The sequence below is a fragment of the Trachurus trachurus genome, assembly GCF_905171665.1.
Source record: "Trachurus trachurus genome assembly, chromosome: 17".
In the NCBI taxonomy this organism is placed as follows: Eukaryota; Metazoa; Chordata; class Actinopteri; order Carangiformes; family Carangidae; genus Trachurus; species Trachurus trachurus.
The window spans coordinates 20336595-20354712 of record NC_139900.1 but is presented as its reverse complement, the minus strand read 5'-3'; the positions used below and the strand labels follow the sequence as shown (position 1 = coordinate 20354712).

The following is an 18118-nucleotide window of genomic DNA, read 5'->3' as shown; positions in this document are numbered from 1 at the left end:
CTGTGGAAGTTGAGCAATAGCTGCTGACATTAAGGACTATGCTGGCCTAGAAGGAAACTGAAATTGAAGAATTAAAAAAAAATCTGACTCTAACAAAACTGACACCAGAACTTCCAGTCAAATGCAGAATTTAAATCTAGTAAAATTAGGATTGAACAGGCCCCAGTATCAGCAGTAAGCAATAGGTCATTTGTGACTTTAATAAGAGCTGTTTCTGTGCTGTGGTGGGTGCGAAATACTTGACCTTTAACCACATGTTAAATAATAAGATGATTAGTGAAACTAAATGCTGGTGATGACCTCAGCAGTTGATTATTTCATCATCCTTTCCAGCAGAAACTACCTCATGAAAAAGAAAACATGATCAAAGAAGAGTTACACTGAATTGCTCATGGTCAGTAATTGATATTAAAGATCACTCTGTATTGTTTCTCCTCACCACTACAGCTGCTATTCCAACTCCCACAGCAGCTCCCACTGGCCCTCCCACAGTTCCAACAGCTGCTCCAACCTCTGCTGCAATAGCTACTTCAAAAGCTACTCCTGCAGCTATTCCAACAGGTGCTCCAATAGTTCCTCCAAGAGTAACGACTTTCAGTAATTTCTTCTTGAACCAGTTATCTTTCTCTGCACATTTTCTTGCCTCCTCATGCGTCATATCTGGATTTTCTCTCTGAAGACGTTCCATCTCTTCTTTTATGGCTCTCTCATTCTCTTGGCTTGTCTCATTTCATTGGTGTAGTAGCTTCCTCCATTTTTCTGAACCACTGTTTTGATCTTCTTCAACAGCGCACGGACCTGAGATGGATCAGCATCTCTGTTGTCGAAAACCTGGTATCTTCCATTGCACTGACGGACAAAGACCCTGAGGTTCTTGTTTTGACAAATGAAGGTTTCTATCGAGATTACTTCTTCCTTCAGATCTTCTCCACGGGTGAACAGGACCATGACGTAACGTTCTGCCTCTTCTCCAAACACGTTCTGTATAATTTTCACTGTTTGTTGTTCTTCTGGTGTGAATCTGTTAAGCTGGATCACAACCAGGAACACATGAGGACCTGGAGCAGCCAATGAGAGGGATGTAACAAAGTCTTTCTGCACGTCCACACCATTTTTCTTTTTGCCAAACAGACCTGGAGTATCAACAACTGCCAGTGTTACACCATCAAATTCAGCTGTTTCCTTCTGACACTCTGGTGTCACTGCAGTAGAACACATTTGAGACCGGAAAGCCTTCCCTCAGACCAAATTGTGCGACACAGACGTCAGTGTTAATTTCCTTTAATGGGCTGTGGAAATGTCTTTAGATTAGAAAAGGATTTGACTTCAGTATGTTCTGCAGGATGTACTTCATGGTCGGGTGACACAAACGTACAATAAGAATATGTCAGCTCACACAGCTAAACTGAACTTTTATTCAGAAACTTGGGACCAAAGCTAACAGACAGGAAACAGGTTGGGTTGAAGCCCCTCTGAAGACAAACAGCATTTCCTTGTATTTAGTTTTTTCAGACTCAGCATTTCTCTTTACATCACATGTTGGTTTCACAGTGAAAGATATGAACTCATTCCGTACTGGAAATAATAATAATAATAATAATAATAATAATAATAATAATAATAATAATAATAATAATAATAATAATAATAATAATAATAATAATAATAATAAAAACTCATCAGAGTTTCATGGTCATAAATCAAAGCCTCAACACCCTCTATCCAAACTTAATCAAATACTTCATTAACCAAAGAAAACTGTTACATATTTGACAATAAAAGATAGCATTAAAGTTATTTTTACTCACTCAGTTCACGGTATTTGCTGGTGGACATGCCCATGCTGTTTGTCTTTGATGGACAGTTGTGGTACTTGTCTCTCTCTGTGAGTGAACTGTTTCATTTTCACATCATCTCTTATGTTAACTTACACGTCTCCTCCTTTGATCACGTTGTGTCTTCATACAGTTGAGAGCTCACAGACCACAAATCAAACATGCAACACATGTAACACAGCTCTGCAGAGTTAAGAAAGTTCACTGTGTTCCTGAGTTCTACCACAATCTGATGCTGAGCACCTTTACTAATTAAAATCACAGGTTACATGCTGTCATTCCGACATCCCACCATTCCGATGTCCCACCACTCCGACATCCCACCATATACCACCATTCCGACATACCGCTATTCCAACATGTGAATGTCCCACCATTCCAACAAGGCTTTATTATAAGAAAATGTGCGTTAATACAAAATACAAAGAGGTAGACATATTCTAGATTGGTGTGTCTTGAACAACAATGTTTAAAACCATGACAGGAACTTCAGAGGCACTAACACTAGATGTCAGGGCAGAAACACTTGTTGACATGACACATGAGCAGTCTCTCAAAGTTTTTATCAGACAGCTGGTTCCGTTTGGCACTAAAAACATCGTGTCATTGACATGATTGATGCCTTTTTTTCAAAAAGAGTTTATAACATTTAAATTTATATTATATATTAATACGGTATTTAGCCAAAATTGTAGTTTGTAAATTTAGTAGTTAAACTACAAAAAAGACCCAAAAAGTAGTTGGAACACAAAATATGAATGCAGTTTAAACTATCGGCAAGTTACAATAAATTGTAGTTAAGCTATGTAGTTCAACTATGTAGTTTAAGTCTCCCCAACACTGCTGACAACAATTGTACAACCAGAATATTCACATTTTAGAATTTTATTTGCAGCCTGCAAATCATGTTTATGTTTTGATTCAGTGGCATTTCTGCCTCCCAATTGCTAGTTAGGCTACCACTGAGCTGCAGCCACGGCTGGGAGATAAAGTGATCTCCAGTTGAGATCACAATAAAACTCGATTTTTATTATTAGCTCATCTATGGCGTGAAAACGTGGACTAAAGCTCCTGTAGATGCGGGGTAACAGTGTGTGTCTATGTGTGTGTGTGTAGTGTCTGAGTGGTTAAGTGAAACAATAACCTGCAGATCACCTGAGTTGATGTGAACTCCACTTGTAGTTACTGTGAGTCAGAGTAATAAAACAGTCAGAGTAAAAAGCTAAATATTCATCAACAACCTGCTCAAACTACAGAAATGTGAACACATCAGAGATATTTGACTGTAATAACAGATGTACTGCTGCTTCATCCCTCTGACTGCAGGTAATAACTAATGCAGTCTATAGAGAGGCATGATCGTCTGGACACCGACTGTGTGAGTGACTCTCGGGGTACCACAGCCACAAAGCTGGATCAGAGCAGAATTTAGCATGTCACTATCTGGCAACCTCGAGTCTGGGGGAGAGGGGAAGGGAAGGGAAACAACGCGGATCATCAGTGTGAGAGTCCACAGACTTCAGACTCAGGTCTATGTGACCTCCAGTCATAGGAGGAAGACTTAAATAAGAAGTGTAATAAATGGAGACCACAGAGCTGCCTCCATCATCTGCTTCCACATGACCACACATCTCACATAATCTAGTTGAGTTTACTGTAATGCTGGTGATACTGTATCTCCTGAGAGTGTATGTCAGACGAAAATATGCAGGAGGAGGAAGTTCACAGAGTGCCGACACAGGTCTATAGTATGACCTCCAGTCATATACAGAGGAAGACTTAAAGAATAAGTGTAATAAATGGAAACCACAGAGCTGCCTCCATCTTCTGCTTCCACATGAGGAACACGTCTCATATGAACTAGTTGAGTTTACTGTAATGCTGGTGATACAGTATCTCCTGAGAGTGTATGTTAGACAGGAGGAGGAAGTTCACAGACTGCCGACACAGGTCTACGGGACCTCTGGTCACACAGTGTGTGATACAAGTGTAATAGATGGAAAGAGCTGCCTCCATCATCAGCTTCCACGTAACCACACGTCTCACAAAATGCTTTTGTTACTGCTTCTTCTATCAGGGAATGTTCACCTAAACCCTGGGCCTGTTTTCCAACAAGCGGAATGTCTCGCCACAACGAAAGGCATCACTCCGACGCAGATCTCATTCCCAATGATTGAATCCATCCAACCTGCATTGGCATCTGTAACAATCCTCCAACCCACTCCTTGGGCTCCGGTACCGCCAGGAGGCGTCTGTGTTGACGGGGTCGGCGCAAGCACTACTTCTGGGGGTCGAGCGGTTGAAGTGACGTCCCATCTGCAGGAGACACGGACAGGTGAGCAGATCCAATCGGCCGCCGTCACTGGGGTTGATCCACCTGATAGCCAGGATCTACATATGCCATGGAAGCTGCTGGGCTAACGTGGCAGCTAGTGCACAGGGGATCTGCGGTGGACTCAGCGCTCTGTCATTCAGCACAACTTTTTTTTTTTTTGTATATTTTTGGGGCTTTTTATTGCCTCCAACTGACAGCATAGTGGAGAGAGAAACAGGAAACGGGGAGGCCAAGAGGGGGAACGACACGCAGGAAAGGGCCGCCCAATGCGGGACCCACAGATGTTTTAACCTTGATCTGAGCATAAACTTAGAGTGTTTGGGACTTAATGTGACTCTCAGCAAATATGAATTGTAATATTGTTGTTCTCACTATCTTCTACTAAGATCAGACCCTGCATCACCCCCCCCCCCCCACAGACTTATAGATTTCAAGAGCTGGACATTAAAGAACAATGTCTTTCTATTCCAGGATACAATTTACAGACATACAAAAGGAACAGCTATGGGCGTGGCCTACGCACCTAACTATGCCGGTTTATTCCTAGGTCTCTGGGAGGAGAGGTACATGTATGGAAACACAAATCCCTTTCGGACCAATATTAAATGGTACAGAAGATACATTGACGACCTGTTTTTCACTTTTTCAGGCTCTGAACAACAGCTGAAAGATTTCCACCAATACCTTAACACCACCAATCCTAGCATCAGCCTCAGCCTTGAATACAGTGAGTGGCCTGGTGAGTAGCCACCTCCCACCTTCCAAGCCTACCACCTGGCTCCCCAAGTCCACAGGCACGTTCAGATGTGGCTCCTGCTATCATTAGACCAACATTCATAAAACCAACATTTTAAGTTAATGTCACTACACAAAAAAGTGACCAACATACCCTATCAGCCTAGAATTCGCTCACAATAACATAATTTCCCTGCAACAAACAAACCCTGAGTTACGGACAAGACACTCTCCGAACAGATGTGCACCGTCACAAAGGAAAACAAAATGTTGAAACAAAACATTCTGGACATACAAACTTGATCCATGCGCAACAACCTCATCTTCTCCGGCATCCCTGAAAAAACTCCCGACAATCCAGAATCCGAAATCAAAGACATGATTACTCAGCTCAAATTCCCACCTGACGCTGTTCAAAAAATAACATTTCAACAAGCTCACCGCCTAGGCAAACGACCAGAAAACGGACCCAGACCCATATCGCAAAATTTGAACACTTTAAACAAAAAGAACTGGTTAAAAGCAAAGTAAGGGAACTCAATGACACACACGTTCACTTCACTGGTCGTTGACAGACTATATATCGAAGAAAAAGCAAAAAAAAATCACACCATGGCTTTTCTAAATGAAAAGAAAAACATAATGAACTGAACTATTAACAATGAATGGACTACTGCAATATCTATTTTTAACATCAATTGAAATATTGCATAACTCACGCTCCAGTCTATCCAAAACAAATTAATTGTCTAATGCTCAATAAGGCATTCCACAATTTCCCTCAACATTTATATGTCTATGTTTGTATTCTGCGTAAGTCTGCGTTACTATTTTTGTTTATTGCACTCTATGTTCAAACCACTCTTTTCTATGTAAAGTGACAAAATAAGACTTACATATCTCTCATCATGCAAACTCTCAACTTGGTAACATGCAATGTAAGTGGTATCTGTAATCAAGCAAAAAAAAAAAAAAATCCGTAATCATCTCATTAAATTGAAGGCTAACATATATGCTTCATCAGCTTATAACAGTAAACAAAGAGGTGTTTCAATTTTAGTAAGTAAGAATTTTCCTCTTATCCACAACTCATCTATCATTGACCCAGAATGAAGGAAGATTTATCATCATTAATGTACAGTATCTCTCAACCACACTACTTTCACCCTAGCTCTAACATTTATGGCCCCAACAGTGACGATTCAACCCATTTTCATAGCTTCTTCCCCTTACTGTGTGACTCCACAAATAACATATTGGCTGGAGACTTCAACACGGTCATCAACCCCTCAATAGATCGCTCTAATATATCAGGCAACCTAAGAAAATGGCACTCCACAGATATAATAAAACATGAATGATTACAGACTTTGCGATAGTTGGAGAGGAAGAAATCCATTAGTAAAATAATATTCATATTTTTCCCCGGTCCATCCAATCCTTCTCTAGAATTGATTTTTTTCCTTGTAAGTAACTCACTCACTCAACGTATCCAAGACAACACAATCCACTCAATCGTAATCAGCGACCATCAGTTTATCAGTTTTTCAGTTGAGTTTATTTGAAAAGGGACAATGCACATTAATAAACATTGTATACAAAAACACACATGTAAATGCACCTGAATTAGCTTAAAAAGCTAGTTTTCATTGACTGTCCTTCTGCCAGATTGTACAAGGCAACCTTTAAAAAGAACAACAATGGAATAAAATATTAATATAATATTAATACACATTTTGACGACAACAAGGTGATGCATGTCCACGTTAATAAATACACATTTGGACAACAATAACAACATCAGTGCTCACATCTTTCTTAACATTTGCTTGGAATGAGTGATATGATGGAGATTCTCTGATCGATTGTGGCACTGTGTTCCATTGATGTGATGCTTTGAATGAGAACACAGCCTGGCTGAATGTGGTGTTCCTTAACCACCTCGCGTAGTTCTAATAGCAGAGGATTTAAACTTAATAAAACTGGATAGTGGAGGAGGAGCTGAGCCCTGCATGATCTTGTATACTTGACAGATATTTTTGTATGTAATTAGGTTGTCCCAGCTCAAAAGTTTATACTTTTTCAGGGTATGGCAATGGTGATGTCTAAAGGGTTTCTTGTCTAGTGTTTTAAGTGCTTGTTTGTTAAGTGATTCCAAAGGTTTTAAAGCAGTGGAATGAGCATTAGAGCAACTTATCAAGTGAGCTGAGATTTGAGTCAATGTGTAGGCTACTCCTAAATATTTGTATTCGGTGACAACTTGTAGCCTCTCATCAGCGATAAAAATTTCTAGTTCTATGTTTGTTTTGTTATTTTTGGAAAAAAGCATACAAACAGTTTTTGAGAGATTTAGCTGTAGACAGCATTGGTTCAGCCAGGATGTAATTCTTACCATAGCATCAGTCAACTTGGACGCAACCTCCCCCACCGTCTCCCCATGGCCAAGGATGACCGTGTCATCAGCGTACATTAGGATATCACAAGAATCACACACAGAAGGGAGATCATTAATGTAGATTCTGAACAGGAGTGGACCTAACACGGAGCCCTGCGGAACGCCAGTTGATAACAGCAGGAAGTTGGAGTTACTGTTGTCAATTTTGACAAGCTGAGAGCGAGACGATAAGTACAATTTAATCAGTTTAAAATTAAAAGTCAAGAGTTTGTTTAATAGTATAGAATGATTAACAGTATCAAATGCTTTCCGCAGGTCAAGAAAAACAGCCCCCAATGCCCCCCTCCGGTCCATTAATGACTTTTTTTCAACAAAGTGGCATGTGGCAGTTTCTGTAGAGTGGTTAGTCCTAAACCCAAAAATTGCATTTGATGCTGCATAAAAGAACGGTTGTTGAGGTGGTGTGTAATTTGCTTAGCAACCAATTTTTGAAATATTTTTGATACAATGGGTAAAATGCTGATAGGTCTATAGTTAGAGGTAAGGGAAGGATCGCCACCTTTAAAAACAGGAACAACAGCAGCAGATTTCCATGATTCTGGGAATCTACCCTGACTCGGTGAGGTGTTGTGTTAGTGGACCTGTTATTGAGGGGCTGATTTCTTTCAGTAAGGAAGTGTCCAACCCATACATATCCCTAGCTCTGGAGGCTTTGAGCGATGTGATCACATTTGCAACTTCTGATCCCGATACATGTTTTAGATTGAACATGGACTCATTTATGCCAACAGCGACAGTACTGAATGAACACACATTGCTATCTTTGGCTGGGAAACTCTCGGCAACCGAGACGCCGCCGTGACTGGGAGAGAGGGCTAGGTGGCGCAACATGCCAACACGTAAATTCAAAACATAAACATGATTTGCAGTCTGCAAAAAAAGATTTTTAATGCAAATACTCTGGCTGTACTATTGTTGTTGGTGAGTTCATCATTTTATATGAACATTATTCCTGAGTCTCTGTGACATCCCAGCAAACACGGACGGACCCGGACCTGTTCGAGAGAGCCCGATTGGGTCGTTATGACGTCAAATCACAACTAGTCCGATCAGGCCCAGAATATGACCCTATCACAACCAATTACTTGCGCACGGATTGAGAGTGGGGTCGTGATCGAGTCATATAATGACCAGTCAGAGACTATATCACCATATCTCTAAATATATTAGGCTAATGTATTTATTTATTCATGTGATGTGGTAAAAAACGTATTTGCGACATACAGTCAAAGATAAACCGTCTTTGATACAGTCAAAGATATTCAATATTTGATACAGTCTATGATTGATTGCGACCGAGTTTTTTTTTTTCAATCAAACTTTATTAACATAAACAAACATGACATTATACAAGCGGAAACAACAGTGAAGTACAGGGAGTGCGTAATAATAAAAAGAATCACACAAAAGGAGCACACAACCAAGTCTTCTTGGTGAAAATCATGGATGTATGGTGAAAATACAAAAAAAGGTGAAGTGGGCGTCATCTGACCTACGACCCAGCACGTGATGCAATTCTCCAACACGCACACACGGTGCTGCACGATGAACGTCGATCAACAGGATTCAGCAACTCAGCGAGTAAACCAGCTCTGTAAGTAACCTTTTCATGATTTCGGAGTTTGATTGAAGTAAAAATAATACTGTTGAAAGTGGTAGCCGAATTAAGAAGAGTACACACGCACTCAAAAAAAACTAGGCCACAAAGGCCTGCTAGCAGCATTTGACCGCACTCAGTCCAACACAGCGAGGCTGAGAAAATAGTCATGTAAGTTCCTTGACTATACTGTTTTTTATGTTGAAATAAGCCAAATAGCAGATAAGAAAATACACACCATAATAACTAACTATTTCGTTATTTTCTCGCCGAATTACGAAAACTAGGTCGTTGACTAGGTGGCGAAGGCCTGCTGCTAGATGCTAACAGCATTAGCGCTTGTTGCAGTTCAAACTGGGCCCCTCCTCTCGGGCTCAACTGTGTGGCCTCCTGCCCCTGACAGCAGCAGTTCATGAGTCATTTTAATGAACTGATTCTAACTTATTCAGTACAGTCAAAAGAACTGCTGTGTGTCTCAAGCGACGGCATGTAAGTTTCACATGATGGCCTCTCACAATTACAGACACTGGCTTAATTTGAAATTGTTTTTTGCATAAGGTACAATATGTGAATATGTGTATTGTTTGTTGTCCAACTGTGAATTGTGCTTTGTCAAATAAAGCAACGTTTGACTAATGTAAGTAGTATGTAAGAATAAGCATGGAGGTTTCTGTAGAAGGGTAAACCTTTTCAGTGTACCATAACAGTAGTACTTTATTTCAGTGACCGCAAAGGCAAGATGGGTGTAGCTACATGCAAAAGTTATACTTTTCATTTAACTCTAATGTCCCATGCAAAAAAAATGTATACTTGCTGAAAATATAATGTAATTAATTACTTTTCACATTGTGCTTATACTATAGTGAGGAGATCCCCAAGGAAAAGCCAGCAGCCAACCACTTCCTTGACCTCACCAAGGAAGAAGGCGGCTGTTGGCTTGCCAGGGGGCACATCACCAGGGAAGAGGGGCAGCCAGAGGCCAACGAAAAGCACCGGCCTTCCCAGTGTCCCAAGAAAGTAAGTATAGCCATGCATATACAATGAGTTGAATTGTATAAAAATGTAATGTTTTTGAGGTGATTTGATTGCATCAATAACGAGATCCCCTCCCATCTGTTGTCTGTTACATCCTTATATTGTACTCAAGTGCTCAACTAAAATATTGAATTGCCATACTTCCTCAAATAGTAGCCGGGGCCTTTATTTACACAACTGCTCAGTATATATGGCCTTTTTTTCTAAATACCTCAGTTTCTTTTTGCACATCAGTGACTAATCTCATCGTTCAGTAGCTCATCTTAATCTTTCTCACGTGCTGTTCTCCTCGCTGCGTGGTCGGAACTAGGTCTCTGTCTCCGTTGTGCACACTGTAGCACTTTGCTCCCATTCAGGTCAATCGGAACATTTTCACAGCGTGCACTGCAGTCCGAGCAGAGACCTGCGGTGCAAGGCTGTCTCTCTCTGAAGCAGAGGATGAAGTTAGCTTCACTCCTGTCAGTCTTCATAGATAGTCCAGAAAAGTTGAGAGATTTTCTGATCATATTCTTGTCAGTTTGTTCCAGGTGGTGGAATTATTTTTGTTTCTTTGTTTTGACCTGGCCTTAATATGAAAACCAGCTATTATTTAAGGAAATATGTTAAAGACACACATTTTAGTTGTAATAAGATGCATTTTCTTTGCAATTACTTTTCAGAATTTCAACGCAAAGTCATAAGGAAACTTCTGGATATTGAGGACATCCTTCACGGCCAAAGCGTCCTGTTGCAGGTGGGACAGGTGTATATGGTGGTGGTATTGCTGGCAGTAGTTAGTCTGTTGGGTGGTCTTTGTCTTTTTTGCTGCATCCGGACCGTCCTCACCTCAAGTGTTTGGGTCCCATTGAGGCACAGACCCAATTCCAATCCAACCCCTCATGGACTCACTGACTTAGAGGCGCGTTCACGGGAAGTCCCTGAGTGTGTGAGGGCTGTTCCGTTGTCAGATCATCAAGTCAGTGAGTCAGTGAATGAGCCCGTTCTGCCCCCTTAACATAAGTCAGCAGTGCTGACTTACGGTATGGGAATTACCCACAGTTCATAGCGTTGTGAAGTCAAATACAGGGGCAGCCTTCTGAACGTGAGTGTTAAAAAAAAAAAAAAAAAAAAGTAAATAAACAAATGCAGTCAGAGAGCTCTGCCGCTCTCTTTATTGTTAATGTACAGGAGCGAAAAAGAAACGTAGAAGAAGTTTACTGTCAGTATTAACGTGCAGTTTGTGATTATTGATGATGATTTGATCAGATCTGATCCAGGAACATTTTGTTTTGAGTCTGCCCCCCTCACACACGTTGTGCGGGTTGAAAGTAAGGTAAATTATCAGTCCACAACATGTTGTTGTCATGGTAATGTGTCGTGAGAGTGTGTAAGTGCTGTTCCATTCATGTTTACAGCATCTGGACCCTCACACACTCTCACACTCTGTCACTTAGAGCTGACGTCACATAAGTCAGTGAGGGTTCAACCCTCGAGTCTTTAGGGGGTGGATTGTAACTGGGCCACAGCTGCCGTCAGGTGTTTTGGTGGACGGACATGCTCACCAGTTCTCCGGGCTTGACGTTGCACTTTTTAAGTGCTGTTTACATCTGGTCTTTAAATCGCTTCTTCTCTCTTCAGTACATGAAATTCTGATGTTCTTTATGCAAACTGAATAAAAACAATGCTACATGAAAACTCAGCTTTACCATCATTTTCCCAGTTATTGCCTCTTGTTCTGAGTTTTATATTGTTTTGTCTTTCTTCTATTTCAGATTGCTCACAAACAGCCTGATGGCTAGCATGAACATGAGGGGGAGGGGGATTAAGATGGCCTTCCGGCCTACGGCTCTACATGCTGTTGTCTTGGGTAATTACAATATTGTTTGTTATTAATGTTTTTACTTTACTAGAATTAAAGTTTTCAAACTCTGACATTGTTATTGATTTTGTATTACAGATGCCATCAAACACTGGGACAAGTCAGCTGTTGTCATCAGCTGTTAAAAAACATGCCCCAGGAAGGTCTGATGGAGGGGGGTACGACAAAAGGAACCCGGCAAACAATGTGGCTTTTGATACCCCTTAAATGGCGTCATTTGCAACCCTCTCCTCTCCCCATAACACTGGCGAAAGTTAAATAAAGTTTTATAATGTTGAAGTGAAGGTTTTTAAAATAAATGTTTAGTTTCATATTTTTACACAAGTGAGTATTTTTAATTGAATTTGTAAAATGTTGTTTGTTTCATTAGTGTTGTTGTGTTCAAGGTTGTTTCTGTTCATTTGTTTAACAATAAATAGTTCAGTTTGAATGTTTTGTGTCTTCAATATTGTTTATACTGTATTTTTCAAAAATATTGTAGCTACTGAAATTAATTAAATGCTACATTTTGTAAAATATGATTGGTCATCACGTAGCCTATTGCATATTGCCTTAACTTGGACAATGATAGTGTAAAATGAAAAATTTGATTTGGCACTTTTCTCTCGCTCTGGATGTTTTAATATGACGCGAACGTTATTGCTTTTCAGCAACGTTTAGTAATAGGCCAGATCACAGCTGATTAGGGGGACATTTGGACGTCACTTCCAGGACGTGGTCACCAGGACGTCCTCTCGACGACATAAATTTGACCGGTAAGTGGTCGGTCAGGGTCATTAAAAAGCCGTCGAGGTGACGTCCTGGTGAAGACGTCCTGGAAATGACGTCTAAAACATCGCCGATTTGGCCTAGTCCGGAACGTCACCGAATGACGTCAGCTCGACGTTAACTGGACGTCATTTGGCTTGCTGGGATATTAGGAGGATTTTACGGCCAGTTGCTTTAGATTTCTTACATACTGTACCTTTAAGCTAGCTTGCTAGATTCAACACTTGCAGCAATGTTATGGCAGGAAAGAACAAGCATGTGTTCCTGTGCTCTGGAGGCATGGCCTCGGAAAGAAGTCTGAAGGAAGGCGATTGTACTCAAAATGTAGCCTGCTCAAACAGTTTTGAGGTAGTTTAGGAGATCCTGGGAAAAAGCCAGGATCTCCTACCCAACCTTTAATCACATTTTAAATAATACGATTATCAGTGAAACTAAATGCTGGTGATGACCTCAGCAGTTGATTATTTCATCATTCTTTCCAGCAGAAACTACCTCACGAAAAAGAAAACATAATCAAAGAAGAGTTACACTGTTACCCAGATAACGCTACATTTCAACATTGCTGTAATGATCTGCTCATGGTCACTAATTGATATTAAAGATTATAATGTATTTTCTCTCCTCATCCTTATTGCTGCAGCTATAGCTAACCCTACTGTTGCTATTCCAACTCCCAGTAAAGCCCCCACAGCAGCTCCCACTGGCCCCCCCACAGTTCCAACAGCTGCTCCAAGCTCTACTGCAAGGGCTATTTCAACAGCTACTCCTGCAGTAACAACTTCCAGTAAATTCTTCTTGAACCAGTTATCCTTCTCTGCACATTTTCTTGCCTCCTCAGGCTTAATATCAGGATTTTCTCTCTGAAGATGTTCCATCTCTTCTTTTATGGCTTTCTCATTTTCTTTGAACATTTCATTGGTGTAGTAGCTTTCCCCATTTTCCTGAACCATTGTGTTGATCTTCTTCAACAGCGCACGGACCTGAGATGGATGTTTATCTCTGTTGTTGAAAACCTGGTATCTTCCATGACACTGATAGACAAAGTCCCTGAGGTCCTCGTCTTGATGAATGAAGTTTTCTATAGAGACTCCATCTGCCTCCAGATCATCTCCATGGGTGAACAGGATCATGGTATAACGTTCTGCCTCTTCTCCAAACACGTTCTGTATGATTTTCACTGTTTGTTGATCTTCTGGTGTGAATCTGTTGAGCTGGATCACAACCAGGAACACATGAGGACCTGGAGCAGCCAATGACATGGATGTAACGAAGTCTTCCTGCACGGCCACTTCATTTTTCTTTTTGTCAAACAGACCTGGAGTATCAACAACTGCCAGTGTTTGACCATCAAGCTTAACTACTGTTTCCTTCTGACACGCTTGGGTCACTGCAGTAGGACACATTTGAGACCGGAAAGCCTTCCTCCTTAAGATGGTGTTTCCAGTTGAACTTTTCCCAGTTCCAGTTTTCCCAATGAGCACAATCCTGAAGTCTGCTGCGGTTGGAGAATTTCAAAACACATTAATGTTATGAAGAACAAACTCTGAGTTAAGTATTACAACTGTGGAGTAATCAGAACATCTTTAATGTTTCATGTTTGTTTTTTCGTGTCTTGCCTCACTCCTGAGTCCATGACAAGCAGATAGACACCATCCTTTCGACTGTGCGTGCAGTAACGAGGGAGATACGGGCAGAGCTGGCGCACCTCTAATTAGCTTAGCTCAAACGCTGGAAGTGCATAGGTAGTGTTAGCCTGCCTCCACCTAAAGTCATCAGAGAAATTCTTCAGCAACTCTAAACGGAAACCGGCGGGCCGATCTTCGTCTCAAAGCTGACAAAACTCTCCGGTAAGGCATCTTGAGCGGTCAAATGCCGGTAACAGGACGAGATCAGTCAAAATGGAGGGTTCAAGCAGAGATGGTTTATTTTAGTTAAAGCTCGTTACATCGAGGGTAGGTTAGCTTCCTATTTCAAAGTAAAAGCACAAATTCTATCATCATGGTTTTCTGTATGTAAAGGGCAACGGCCGTTTTATTTTGTGAAAGTACTGGAAGTGCGTTGGTCACAACGGCTAGCTTGAGCACTGGCAGCGCTGAACGTCTGAACAAAAATGTAAACAGCTGGTAATTAGACAAATCAGCGACAAACTGCTGATCTAAACGGCTACTTTCTCGTCCAAAAATGTTTGAAATGTCGATAAAGTGATATATTTACAGAGTTTGGAGCTAAAATGAAATCAGCTTCTGACTGCTGATTTCGGCTCGGGTAGGAGGCAGGCTAACCCTTCCAGCGTTTGAGCTAAGCTAATTAGCGGTGCGCCAGCTCTGCCGTATCTCCCTTGTTACTGCACGCACAGTCAAAAGGATGGTGTCTATCTGCTTGTCATGGACTCGGGAGTGAGGCAAGACACACAAAAAATGTTGGCGTATCCCTTTAATGGGCTGTGGACATGGCTTTTATTGCACTCCTATATCTTCTGCAGGATGTACTTTATGGTCAGGTGACACAACCGTACAATAAGAATATGTCAGCTCTCACAGGTAAACTGAACTTTCATTATACGTGAAATGAGTCACAGTGACCCACATTTCAAAGTTGAGATTTTGGTATCAATGGAAAGATTAGAAAATAAGCTTTAAAATTATACCCTAGTCAGAGTCATACATTTGATGGTTTTCGAGATGTGGCCATTTGAATTACGATCTTTCACTCTCTTATTCTGTTCTAAAACCTGAGAAAATAGCAGTTGAAGTTTTTGCCAGTGACTCTGGCATCTGTTGCTGTACCACGTGATTACACGCACCCTATACGGTACCTTGTTGTCATAGATGCAGCATTCAATGACCCTCGGAAAGCAGAGAATCTCACAATTCAGATGCTTTTTACAGCTCGTTTCTATCATAAACGGTTCAGAAGTTGTCATGTTTTGTTGACATTTTGTAAAACATGTGCAAGTGTGTACGTTCGGGTTAGCATTGATGCTACGTTCGGTTTAGCATCGATGCTACGCTCTGTTAGCGTCGATGCTACTCGGTTTAGCATCTGTTTCTGTATCCGTCCCTTCTCGTCATAGAGGCAACATTCAATGACCGTCGGAAAGCGGAGAATCCCGCGATTCAGATGCAGTTTACAGCTCGTCTCTATCATGAACGGTTCAGAAGATATTTCATGTTTTGCACCGAAGCAACACTCATTTTCAGAGGGTTTAAGTTGCAGGTCAACTTTAATCATCATTTACATGCCTTTTCTCAATTATCTGGACTGTGAAACTTTGGGAGATTGTTTTTGAATGTTATTGCTTTGAAATTAGGGTAAAAAAAATTTTTTTGATTTTCTATGGGTTTTCCATGTTATCAGCTGATTATCTAAAAATAGAACGTTGCGACTTCCGACTCATTTTGATGGAACGGGTCACAATAACAAGTAGTTCCGACCAAGCAATCTGATTGGTCAATAAGACATTTAGAACGTGCTCAAATCAGCATTACAGCACGCGATATTTTTTTTCGTAGGATGAGTCCGGGAAAGTCCCGCCTTTCCCGCCGTTCCCGCCTCTGATTGGCTAGATGGGCTCCATTTTCGACTCTGATTGGCTAGAAGGGCTCTCGCCTGATTGGTTGTTTGTTTTGGTTGTGAAACGGCTGTGAAACGGCTGTGAAACGCAGGCTGTCGGCAAAGCGTGATAAGTGCCTGGATCTACTTGGACTCTCTCTACTTATCTGGCCTGTCTACACTCTACCTGGTCTTTTTACTAAACTTAACCAACTCCTTTCTTCATTGCCTAAACCTAACCAGTGGCACAATTACACTTCTCACTCAAACTCAAAATGTAAATTTGGACTCTCTCTACTTATCTGGCCTGTCTAGCCTCTACCTGGTCTTTTTACTAAACTTAACCAACTCCTTTCTTCATTGCCTAAACCTAACCAATGGCACAATTACACTCAAACTCTCAAACTCAAAATGTAAACTTGGAATATAAATTTAAAAACTAAATTTTTTTGAAATGTGAAACCAGCGGGGATCGAACTCGGATTCACCACACCGCAGGTGAAAACGCAAACCGCTACGCCATGGCGTCTGATTACATTTCATACTTCACTTGTGTGTATTTTAGTTTACTACAGTACTGTTGTGAGATGACGTCAATCGAAGGAGAATTCATCCAGCCAATCAGAGGCAGGGAAGGCGGGACTTTCCCGGACTCATCCTACGAAAAAAAATATTGCTTACAGCACGGCTGACTCATCACTGAAAATATTACTTCGCCATGTCATGTTGTTTACACATCTCCATGGCAACATGGATTTTTCCCCTTTTATTTTAAAAAACGTCATTTATTACTCGTGAAAATAAATCACAAACTACATTGACCTCTTGTAGGTTGTTCCTGACAGCTGCCAAAGTCACATAAATAGAACAATTATGTTATTTTATTTTTTGTTATTGTAAACTTCCCCGTTACAGTCGAGAGGATTGTCTAACGTTACAAAGTCGGAGAGACACGAGTTGTGATCGCGGTGAATATGTTTTTTAAAAATATGGCCTGGAGCTGAATATTTCATTGGATAAAACGGAGGTGATTACCTGTATGTTTCTCTCTCCCACTCTCTCTCGCTTGCGCCTTTTGGGCTTTTAAATAATCTGGAGTAATCGTTCGGCTTTCTCTATCAGCTGTGTTGGCGACACGGCGCTACAACTTCATTTACATGCAGAGTTTGCGGTTGTAGAAGCTACATCTGTGAAAGGAAAAAAAACGGCATCTTTGTCATAACTTGGGCGAGTTTGTGCAGTGTTGATTTAGTTCGGGAAAGTCCAAGACCGCGTTAAAACATGAACGTCAGCTCAGAGTTCACTCATCTGGGACTAGAAAATCATTTCTGTTGCTAGCTCGTTACTAAGGTTCGGACTATTTGCTGTAGAGGTGAACTAGGTTCCATTACACATAGGAGTCTACTGACGTGACTGATTGTGTTTCAGTTATTAGTCAGACCCCATTTATTTCCATGGAAACGGGAAGCACACTCGCAAAAAACTTTACATTTTGAGAGCAAAACGTCCATCAACATGAATATTTATTTAATTATACGCTTTATTTTGTTGGTAGCCTAATTGTTGTATAATCGCAATATTACCCTCGAGGGTAATATTGCTTAATTCAGGAACTTGGGACCAAAGCTAACAGACAGCAAACAGGTTGGGTTGAAGCCCCCACTGAAGACAAACAGCATTTCCTTGTTTTTTGTTTTTTCAGACTCATTATTTCTCTTTACATCACATGTTGGTTTCACAGTGAAAGACATAAAAGAGTTACATATTGGGGAAAAAAAATCATGAAAACTAATCAAGGCGGTCAGAAATCAAAGCTGTGTCACCCTCTATCCAAACCTAATCAGATACTTCATTAACCAAAGAAAACGATGTTAGACCTTTCACAATGAAAGTCTGCATTAGAGTTGTAAGTAGCCTACTTACGTTCAACATATTTGCTGTTGGACAT

The 18118-nt window shown here is 40.9% G+C and overlaps 2 protein-coding genes across 2 annotated transcripts in view; both read right to left on the bottom strand.

The window, feature by feature from the left end:
• The window catches only part of LOC311000030 (GTPase IMAP family member 8-like), a gene marked incomplete at both ends in the record, with an annotated part of 24237 nt that extends 16862 nt beyond the window's left edge, over positions 1-7375 (bottom strand). Inside the window, 3 exons of the mRNA XM_083990667.1 lie at positions 717-1133; positions 4058-4151; positions 7298-7375. Coding sequence (XP_083846793.1) covers positions 717-1133; positions 4058-4151; positions 7298-7375 — 589 coding nt within the window. The remainder of the gene's footprint in view (positions 1-716; positions 1134-4057; positions 4152-7297) is intronic.
• LOC311000029 (GTPase IMAP family member 9-like) lies at positions 697-18118 on the bottom strand (the record flags this gene model as incomplete). The annotated part of the gene is made up of 4 exons (XM_083990666.1): positions 697-1133; positions 4058-4151; positions 13449-14113; positions 18094-18118. 4 exons carry the CDS (start codon positions 18116-18118, stop codon positions 697-699), a joined length of 1221 nt encoding a protein of 406 aa, XP_083846792.1.